This window comes from Hypomesus nipponensis, chromosome 17, assembly GCF_054491055.1.
Source record: "Hypomesus nipponensis isolate SF chromosome 17, ASM5449105v1, whole genome shotgun sequence".
Lineage (NCBI taxonomy): Eukaryota > Metazoa > Chordata > Actinopteri > Osmeriformes > Osmeridae > Hypomesus > Hypomesus nipponensis.
Genome location: NC_140377.1, coordinates 724,741 through 735,000, shown reverse-complemented (window position 1 = coordinate 735,000; position 10,260 = coordinate 724,741). Strand labels below are relative to the sequence as shown.

The 10,260-nt window shown below is 54.2% G+C and overlaps 1 protein-coding gene across 1 annotated transcript in view; it reads left to right on the top strand.

Moving 5' to 3' along the window:
- The window catches only part of LOC146252821 (myosin-16-like), a 17,949-nt gene extending 8,608 nt beyond the window's left edge, over positions 1–9,341 (top strand). Inside the window, exons 20-42 of the mRNA XM_084677933.1 lie at positions 1–84; positions 298–525; positions 948–1,052; positions 1,148–1,234; positions 1,339–1,484; positions 1,599–1,689; positions 2,070–2,126; positions 2,286–2,372; positions 2,465–2,710; positions 3,072–3,189; positions 4,013–4,140; positions 4,285–4,481; positions 5,041–5,173; positions 5,415–5,631; positions 5,729–5,865; positions 5,975–6,078; positions 6,460–6,652; positions 6,779–6,982; positions 7,110–7,235; positions 7,847–8,017; positions 8,260–8,460; positions 8,583–8,813; positions 8,931–9,341. The exon at positions 1–84 is cut by the window's left edge and continues 90 nt beyond it. Of these exons, the coding sequence (XP_084534059.1) occupies positions 1–84; positions 298–525; positions 948–1,052; positions 1,148–1,234; positions 1,339–1,484; positions 1,599–1,689; positions 2,070–2,126; positions 2,286–2,372; positions 2,465–2,710; positions 3,072–3,189; positions 4,013–4,140; positions 4,285–4,481; positions 5,041–5,173; positions 5,415–5,631; positions 5,729–5,865; positions 5,975–6,078; positions 6,460–6,652; positions 6,779–6,982; positions 7,110–7,235; positions 7,847–8,017; positions 8,260–8,460; positions 8,583–8,780 (3,258 nt within the window). The 3' untranslated portion in view covers positions 8,781–8,813; positions 8,931–9,341. The remainder of the gene's footprint in view (positions 85–297; positions 526–947; positions 1,053–1,147; positions 1,235–1,338; positions 1,485–1,598; positions 1,690–2,069; positions 2,127–2,285; positions 2,373–2,464; positions 2,711–3,071; positions 3,190–4,012; positions 4,141–4,284; positions 4,482–5,040; positions 5,174–5,414; positions 5,632–5,728; positions 5,866–5,974; positions 6,079–6,459; positions 6,653–6,778; positions 6,983–7,109; positions 7,236–7,846; positions 8,018–8,259; positions 8,461–8,582; positions 8,814–8,930) is intronic.
- The last annotated feature ends 919 nt before the right edge of the window (positions 9,342–10,260 follow it).

Genomic DNA, 10,260 nt, shown 5'->3' with positions numbered 1-10,260 from the left:
CAGGAGGGCAGGATCAAAGATCTGGAGGAGAAGCTGGCTACCCTCTCTCAAGAGAAGAACGACCTTGCCCTGGCACTGGCTGCAGTAAGACACACACACACATAGACACATACACACACATAGACACACACACACACACAAAGACACACACACACACACACACACACACATAGACACACACACACACATAGACACACACACACACATAGACACACACACACACATAGACACACACACACATAGACACACACACACATAGACACACACACACACTCACTCACAGCTCCTCACCTCCAGGAGCAGGACAGTGCGGGCGATGCTGAGGAGCGCTGCACCCAGCTGGTGAGGCAGAAGGGCCAGCTGGAGGAGGGCGTGCAGGAGCTGAGGGAGCGGCTGGAGGAGGAGGAGGGGAACGCGGCCGGCCTGGCGGCCCAAAGGAGGCAGCTGGAGGGGGAGGTGACGGAGCTGAAGAGGGACCTGGAGGCCCTGGAGTCCACGCTGGCCAAGAACGAGAAGGAGAAACAGGTACAGAGAGAGGAGACTGAGGTGTGGAGGAGACTGAGGTGTGGAGGAGACTGAGGTGTGGAGGAGACTGAGGTGTGGAGGAGACTGAGGTGTGAGGAGACTGAGTTGTGGAGGAGACTGAGGTGTGGAGGAGACTGAGGTGTGGAGGAGACTGAGGTGTTAGGAGACAGAGGTGTTAGGAGACTGAGGTGTGGAGGAGACTGAGGTGTGGAGGAGACAGAGGTGTTAGGAGACTGAGGTGTGGAGGAGACTGAGGTGTTAGGAGACTGAGGTGTGGAGGAGACAGAGGTGTTAGGAGACAGAGGTGTTAGGACTGAGTGCAGGGGAGAGGAGAAAGATGACGAAAGGGACAAAAAATAGTTTTATGTCTTAATTGTGGTCAAAACTGTTGTTTAAAATCAGGCCAAATGTGTGCATTGTAGTCTCTGGACTCGAAGGTGCGGTCGCTGATAACAGAACTGGGACAGAAAGAAGACCTTGTTGCTAGGCTGCAGAAGGAGAAGAGAGCTCTGGAGGAACTGCAACAGGTGAGAAGGACTCAACCACACTCTGAAAACTCACTTTCACTGGCTGTAAAACCAACGCCTTCTAATACCTTCTCACTCCTGATTGGTTGTTGTAGAAAACTCTGGATGACCTCCAATCAGAGGAAGACAAAGTCAACCATCTGACCAAGACCAACAGCAAGCTCACCACACAAGTGCACGAGGTGATCATGCACATGAACCTTCTCATCCACACCCCGATCCAGAGGGGTTATACTGGATGATTGTTCCATCACAATATGCAAATAATGTGTGTGTGTGTGTGTAGCTGGAGGACAGCTGGGAGCAGGAGAAGAGGATCAGGGCGGAGGTGGAGAAGGCCAGGAGGAAGGCAGAGGGTGATCTGAAGATGACCTTGGAGAACCTCAATGAGATGGAGAGAGCTAAGCTCGACCTCGAGGAGGTCATCAAGAAGTCAGTCTGCCTTACACACGCACAGATGGACACACACGCACAGATGCACACACACACACGCACGTAGGCATGCACACACACACACCTCTGAGGCCTGTGCTGTTGTCCCTGCAGGAGAGACTTTGAGCTGAACAACATGAACTCCAAGCTGGAGGATGAGCAGTCACTCAGTACCATGCTGGGGAGAAAACTGAAGGAGCACCAGGTGAGGAGGGGGGAGGAGGAGAGGAGGGGAGGAGGGGAGGAGGGGAGGAGGGGAGGAGGGGAGGAGGGGAGGAGGGGAGGAGGAGAGGAGGGGAGGAGGGGAGGAGGAGGAGAGGAGGAGAGGGGGGAGGAGGGGAGGAGGAGAGGAGGGGAGGAGGAGGGGAGGAGGAGGAGAGGAGGAGAGGAGGGGAGGAGGGGAGGAGGTGAAGAGGGGAGGGGGACGGGAAGAGGAGAGGGGGGAAAAGGAGGAGGAGGGTTGAGGAGAGGACAGGAGGGGTGAGGAGGAGAGGTGAGGTGAGAGAGGGAGGATTCTCAGATCCGTAAATGATCATAAAGAATATATCTGTATGGATGTCCTATTCTGCTGCTGTCTGTCTGCAGGGCCGGATCGAGGAGCTGGAGGAAGAGCTGGAAGCTGAACGAGCCATGAGAGCCAAGGTAAACACACACTACACACACACACTGCAAAACTACACACACACTGCAAAACTACACACACACTGCAAAACTATACACACACACTGCAAAAACTACACACACACAGACACCCACACACACACAAACAGTCTGCTAAGCTATTTTCCTGCTCTGTGATAGGTGGAGAAACAGAGGGCGGAGCTGTCGCGGGATCTTGAGGACCTCAGTGATAGGCTGGAGGAGGCAGGCGGAGCCACCGTCTCCCAGGTAACCCTGACCGACACGTCAATCACCCAGACAGCAGACTGACAGTGAGAGGAGCTCCTAGTCTGAACCCTAACGTTGACGTCTGACCTCAGATTGAGCAGAACAGGAAGCGCGAGGGCGACCTGGTCAAGCTGAAGCGCGAGCTGGAGGAAGCAGCCCTCCAATCAGAGGCCTCGGCCGCTGCACTCAGGAAGAAGCACTCTGATTCGCTGGCGGAGCTAGGCGAGCAGCTGGAGAACCTGCAGAGGTTAAGGGTCAAACTGGAGAAGGACAAGCAGAGCATGAAGGCTGAGATAGAAGACCTGAACGTCACTGTGGAGACCACTCAGAAGGCTAAGGTATAGAACAGGAGATCTGTTGCACGGATTCACTGTCAATTCTATTCTGGCACTCATACTTGTACTTAAATGGCTCTTATGGGTACTTGAATGGCTCGTATGGTTTTTCCCTTTGGCACTTGTTTAGTTTTTTCACAATGTATGCTTCATGTTTTGGCTGCTTGCAATGTTTGGGACTACCTCGTTGTTATGATCAGTGACCTATGCTCTTTTGTAAAGCTCTCTCTTGGAAGTCGCTTTGGATAAAAGCGTCTGCTGAATGCATAAATGTAAATGAAAGGGAATAATGTGTGCAGGTGGCTAAGAAAAGGTGTCCTGTGTGTGTGTGTGTGTGTGTGTGCGTGTGCGTGTGCGTGTGCAGCTAAACTCTGAAGTCCACGTGAGGAAGCTGGAGGACAGTCTGGCTGAAGCAAACGCTCGTCTGGCTGAACTGGAACGGAACCAGTCTGAGCTGAACACCATCAAGGCCCGCCTGGCTGGTAGGAACACACACACACAACCACACACACAACCACACACACACAGACACAAACTCACCTCTGTTCTCACCTAGTATAGTACCTAATCTGTCTGAATTGTTGGTGTGTGTGGTGTGTGTGGTGTGTGGTGTGTGTGTGGTGTGTGGTGTGTGTGGTGTGTGTGTGGTGTGTGGTGTGTGGTGTGTGGTGTGTGGTGTGTGTGGTGTGTGTGGTGTGTGTGGTGTGTGTGGTGTGTGGTGTGTGTGGTGTGTGTGTGGTGTGTGTGTGGTGTGTGTGTGGTCTGTGGTGTGTGTGGTGTGTGGTGTGTGTGGTGTGTGGTGTGTGGTGTGTGTGGTGTGTGTGGTGTGTGGTGTGTGTGGTGTGTGTGTGGTGTGTGTGTGGTGTGTGTGTGGTGTGTGGTGTGTGTGGTGTGTGGTGTGTGGTGTGTGTGGTGTGTGGTGTGTGGTGTGTGGTGTGTGTGGTGTGTGTGGTGTGTGGTGTGTGTGGTGTGTGGTGTGTGTGTGGTTGTGTGTGTGTGTGGTGTGTGGTGTGTGGTGTGTGTGTGTGTGTGTGTGTGTGGTGTGTGGTGTGTGGTGTGTGGTTGTGTGTGTGTGTGTGTGTGTGGTGTGTGGTGTGTGGTGTGTGTGTGGTGTGTGTGTGTGTGTGTGTGTGTGTGTGTGTGGTGTGTGGTGTGTGGTGTGTGGTTGTGTGTGTGTGTGTGTGTGTGTGGTGTGTGGTGTGTGTGTGTGTGTGTGTGGTGTGTGGTGTGTGGTGTGTGGTTGTGTGTGTGTGTGTGTGTGGTGTGTGGTGTGTGTGGTGTGTGGTGTGTGTGTGGTGTGTGTAGCGGAGAATGGGGAGATGAGTCGTGAGCTGGAGGAAGCTCAGAGTAAGCTGACCCAGGTGACCAGGCTGAAGGCCTCGCTCACCACCCAGACTGACGAGCTGAAGAGACAGGTGGACGAGGAGAGCAAGGTACCTACACACAAACACACACATACACACCACACACACACACACACCTACACAGGACCTCAAATAAACCTCTTCCTGCCCCTCCTCCTGCCCCTCCCCCTCCTCCTGCCCCTCCCCCTCCTCCTGCCCCTCCCCTCCTCCCAGGCGCGTAACGCGGCTGTGGTAGGGCTGGCGAACGCCCGGCATGACCTGGCCCTCCTGAAGGAGCAGCTGGAGGAGGAGGCAGAAGGCCGGGCGGAGATGCAGCGCCTCGTCTCCAAGCTCAACTCTGATGTCACTTCCTGGAGGACCAAGTACGAGACGGACGCCATCCACCGCACCGAGGAGCTGGAGGAGACCAAGTATGTCCTGTCCTCCATCTATCATCCATCCACCCAATCCTCCATCTTTCATCCACTCATCATTTCCCCTCTCTCCTCCCTCCTCCTCCTCTCCTCCCCCTCCTTTCCTCCCCCTCCTCCTCTCCTCCCCCTCCTTTCCTCCCTCCTCCTCCTCTCCTCCCTCTTCTCCTCCTCCCCCCTCCCCCTCCTCTCCTCCCTCCTCCTCCTCCTCTCCTCCCCCTCCTCTCCTCCCTCCTCCTCTCCTCCCTCCTCCTCCTCTCCTCCCCCTCCTCCTCCTCCTCTCCTCCCTCCTCCTCCTCCTCTCCTCCCCCTCCTCTCCTCCCTCCTCCTCTCCTCCTCCCTCCTCCTCCTCTCCTCCCCCTCCTCTCCTCCCTCCTCCTCCCTCCTCCCCCTCCTCCCCCTCCTCTCCTCCCCCCTCCTCCCTCCTCCTCCTCCTCTCCTCCCCCTCCTCCCCCTCCTCTCCTCCCTCCTCCTCCCTCCTCCTCCTCCTCTCCTCCCCCTCCTTTGCTCCCTCCTCCTCCCTCCTCCTCCTCCTCTCCTCCCCCTCCTCCCTCCACAGGCGTAAGCTTGCAGTGCGCCTGCAGGAGGCTGAAGAGGCAGCAGAGTGTTCCCAGGCCAGAGCTGCCAGTCTGGAGAAGGTGAAGCAGAGGCTGCAGGGGGAGGTGGAGGACCTCACCATCGACCTGGAGAAGGTACACACACACACACACACAGGGGGAGGTGGAGGACCTCACCATCGACCTGGAGAAGGTACACACACACACACACACACACAGGGGGAGGTGGAGGACCTCACCATCGACCTGGAGAAGGTACACACACACACACACACAGGGGGAGGTGGAGGACCTCACCATCGACCTGGAGAAGGTACACACACACACACACACACTCACACACACACCTCACACTCTCCTCCCTCCTGGTGTCCAGTCCAACGCTGCAGCAGCTGCTCTGGATAAGAAGCAGCGCTCCTTCGACAAGCTGGCGGCCGAGTGGAGCCAGAAGAACGAGGAGCTGCAGGTGGAGCTGGACAGCAGCCAGAAGGAGAGCAGGTCCTACATGACTGAGCTCTACAAGCTGAGGACCGCCTACGAGGAGACCCAGGACCACCTGGAGACCGTCCGCAAGGACAACAAGACCCTGTCAGGTCAGACACACACACACACACTGCCAGGACAACAAGACCCTCTCAGGTCAGAGAAACACACAGATGTTGCAGTGTGTCACGTTCCCTGGTTCCTCAGAGGAGATCAAGGAGCTGGTGGACCAGCTGGGCGAGGGCGGGCGCAGCGTCCACGAGCTGCAAAAGAGCCGGAAGAAGCTGGAGGTGGAGAAGGAGGAGCTGCAGCAGGCCCTGGAGGAGACGGAGGCTTCCCTGGAGGTCAGAGGTCACGCTGCCACTGAGAGGTCACGCTGCTACTGCCTCACTGCTGCTCTGTCACACCATGAAGCACTCAGCCCCAGCAGGACGTGTGTGTGTATGTGTGCAGGTGGAGGAAGGGAAGCTGGTGCGTGTGCAGCTGGAGTTGGCCCAGGTCAAGGCCGACATTGACCGTAGGATTCACGAGAAGGAGGAGGAGTTTGAGGTCACCAGGTAAACCTAGCAAGTAGGGTGTGCCCAAGGACACAACTTCATTTGGCACAGCCGGGAATCGAACCAACAACTTTCTGATTCATAGCCCGACTCCCTAACCACTCAACCATCTGACCCCCACATTCATCTACACACACAGGTGGTGACCATGTAAACATCACACACACACACAGGTGATGACCAGGTGCAGAGGTTGGAAGTAGCGATGTACAAATACTTACTGTACTTACTTGAACCTTATTTTTTCAACCTTTAGGCAACTTTTTTACCCTCTTAAAAGAATGTACATTATGGATGACACAGAGAGTTAACAATGTCGACATGACTTGACTATGAGTTAACGCTACTTGTGTGTGTGTGTGTGTGTGTGTGTGTGTGCAGGAAGAACCACGCGCGTGCGGTGGAGTCACTGCAGGCCACCCTGGAGGCGGAGACGAAGGGGCGAGCGGAGGCCCTGAGGATGAAGAAGAAGATGGAGGGAGACCTGAACGAGATGGAGATCCAGCTGGAACACGCCAACAGGAACAATGCTGAGCTGGTCAAGACCCTCAAGAAGCAGCAACAGCAGATCAAAGTAACACACTTATACACACACACTTATACACACACATTTATATATTTACAGACACTTACATACCCCTCATCCCTGATTCATTCAAATGTATCTTATTATTGACCTCCCTCCTCCCTCCTCGCCCAGGACCTGCAGGTGCAGATGGATGAGGATGGGCGTCAGCACGAGGCGCTGCGAGAGCAGTACTGCCTGCAGGAGCGCCGCCTCTCTCTGCTGCACGGGGAGCTGGAGGAGGCCCGCGCCGGCCTGGAGGCCTCGGAGCGCGCTCGTAAGCTCATCGAGCAGGACCTGCTGGAGACTTCTGAGAGGCTCAACGAGCTCATCGTGCAGGTAGACACACACACACACACCCACTCACACACACTCTCTCCCACACACACACTCCCTCACACACACACCCACTCACACACTCTCTCTCACACACACACCTGATCACGTTTGTTCTCCTCTGCCTCAGCATCAGAGTCTGACGGTGATCAGGAGGAAGATGGAGGCGGAGCTAACTGGACTGTGTAACGAGAATGAGGAGCTGATCTCTGAGTTCCGCTCGGCTGATGAGAGAGCCAAGAAGGCAGTGATCGACGTAAGAGCCCTGCGCCACCTGTTCACTGCTACAAAACAACATGTTGTTGTTTGACAATGTATTACACCTGTGTGTCTGTGTGTGTGTCTCTCTGTGTGTGTACGTGTCTGTGTGTGTGTGTGTGTCTCTCTGTGTGTGTGTGTCTCTGTGTGTGTCTCTCTTGTGTGTGTGTGTCTCTCTGTGTGTGTGTCTCTGTGTGTGTGTGTCTCTCTTGTGTGTGTGTGTCTCTGTGTGTGTGTGTGTGTGTCTCTCTGTGTGTGTGTGTGTCTCTGTGTGTGTGTGTGTGTGTCTCTGTGTGTGTGTGTGTCTCTGTGTGTGTGTGTGTGTGTGTGTCTCTCTGTGTGTGTGTGTGTGTGTGTGTGTGTCTCTCTGTGTGTGTCTCTCTGTGTGTGTGTGTGTCTCTGTGTGTGTGTGTGTGTCTCTCTGTGTGTGTGTGTGTGTGTGTGTGTCTCTCTGTGTGTGTGTGTGTGTGTGTGTCTCTGTGTGTGTGTGTGTGTGTCTCTGTGTGTGTGTGTGTGTGTGTGTGTGTCTCTCTCTGTGTGTGTGTGTCTCTCTGTGTGTGTGTGTGTGTGTCTCTCTGTGTGTGTGTGTGTGTGTGTGTGTGTCTCCAGGCCACACGGATGTGTGAGGAGCTCCGTCAGGAGCAGGGCCGCTGCGCTCACCTGGAGAAGGTGAAGAAGAACCAGGAGCAGAACCTGCGAGAGCTCACCCTGAGGCTGGAGGAGGCAGAGCAGCAGGCGCTCAAGGCTGGCAAACGCACCATCCAGAAGCTGGAGGCCAGGGTGAGGCCCACGCACACACCTGGGTACAGCTCAGTGCTACAGTATGTCACAGCAGGTTAACAGGTTACAGGTTAAGAGGTCACTTAAAAGGAACATCCTTATTACACCCACTCATTAACACTGTCACACACATACGCACTGGGGTGAGTGTGTGACACCGTGTGTGACCGTGTGTGACACCGTGTGTGACACCATGTGTGACAGTGTGTGACACCATGTGTGACACCCTGCGTTGTGTGCAGGTCAGGGAGGTGGAGGGGGAGCTGGACCAGGAACAGAAGCGTCACGTGGAGACAGTGAAGGTGCTGCGGAAAGGAGAACGCCGTCTGAAGGAGCTGGTCTTCCAGACTGATGAGGACCACAAGACCAACCAGCGCATGCAGGAGCTGGTGGAGAAGCTGCAGAACAAACTCAAGTCCTACAAGCGGCAGATCGAGGAGTCGGTGAGTGGAGGTGGTCATGACAGTGGTAGGGGTGATGGTGATGATGCTAAGAGGGACCCAGCCAAGGAACGTATTCCTATTCATTATACTGAAAAGATGAATGTGTGTGTGTGTGTGTGCAGGAGGAACAGGCCAACTCCAGTCTGTCCAAGTACAGGAAGACGGTGCATGAGCTGGACGACGCGGAGGAACGCGCCGGGAACGCCGAGATGGCCCTCAACAAGCTGCGCACCCGCAACCGAGCCTCGGCCGGGAAGGGCTTCACCCCGGTGGAGATCGTCCAGGTGACCAAGCCTGCCAAGGGAGGACAGGAGGAGTAGGCTCCTCAACACACACACACACCAATACCACAGGTGAGCTGCACTCTCTCTCTCTCTCTCTCTCTCACACACATCTCGCAGTATACCATCCTCACACAACAGTAACAACTCACTATGCAGGAGACTGAGTGACTCTCTGTGTCCCTGCAGAGTGACACACCCCCAGTCCTCCTCATGTGACTGTCCAGACGTGGGAGAAGACCCCCTGCATGAAGACCCCCTGCATGAAGACCCCCTGCATGCAGCAGCCATCACACCCAGGAAGTCTTACGACCACCGCGAGAAGTCTTAAACATCACTGATAGTCTTAATGTCAGAGTCTTAATGTCAGAGAATGTGTGTATGTGTTTCTATGTATCTACTCTTAAGGTGATTCTATACATCTGTCTGTGTTTATGTATACGTGTGTGTGTGAGTGTCCTGGTGCTGCCACTAAAGGGGAGTGGGTAAAGCTGTGTTCTCACGTCAACGACAGAGAACCCACCTGTGTGTGTAACACTGTGTGTGTGTGTAACACTGTGTGTGTGTGTGTGCTGGCCTGCTGCTAAGTCTTAATAAACTACAAAGCAACTTAGTGAGTCTCTTGTTCCTTCTTCCCTCCTCCTGAGACGAACCCTCGTCCATTTATCACAATGCCTCCTCAGCACACACACACACACACACACACATCACACACACATCACACACACACATCACACACACACAAACATCACACACACACACACATCACACACACATCACACACACACACATACATACACACACACACACACACACACACACACATCACACACACACATCACACACACACATCACACACACACATCACACGGTGAACGAGGAACTGAAGACAGCGAATAGGGAAACAGACCTATCATATATCAACATGGATTTTATTTTCATTTAGTTTCAGATGAACGTTTCACATTTTATACAAAATCATTAGAAAACATCTGACAGCCCAGCCCCTCCTCCCTCCACAGCTCCTCCCACACTAAAGGATCATGGGTAATGATCATGCATCTGGGCTGGTTCTCCACCGCCCCTCCCTGAGCGGCCAACCAAGCTCTAACCCTGGGTAAACTGTCCACCACCAGGAGCAGGCACAACCACACCAACCCAGTTTCTAAAAACGTTGAAATCACAGTCAGGCATGTCCTGACAAGCCAGTCAGTGATACGTTATCTTGTCACATCTAGTAGACAAGAAATAGAGAATGATGTGGGAGAACTTCCCAGCTCTGCAGCAGAAACTCTGCAGCCCATCTCTGACTCCCATCCCGGGCTTGTGCTGGAGCTAAGTACCACATTGGAACACCATGCATTTTACTCAAGCATGACATGTCAAGTGGGTTGGTTAAGTAGATTAAAATCAGTAATATCAGAGTTAAATCAACCAATGACGGCAGGACTTAGAGGGAGTGGGGCAAACCCACTGAGCCTTGATCTGGTAAAAGGAGCAAGGAGTAAGCGCATGTGAA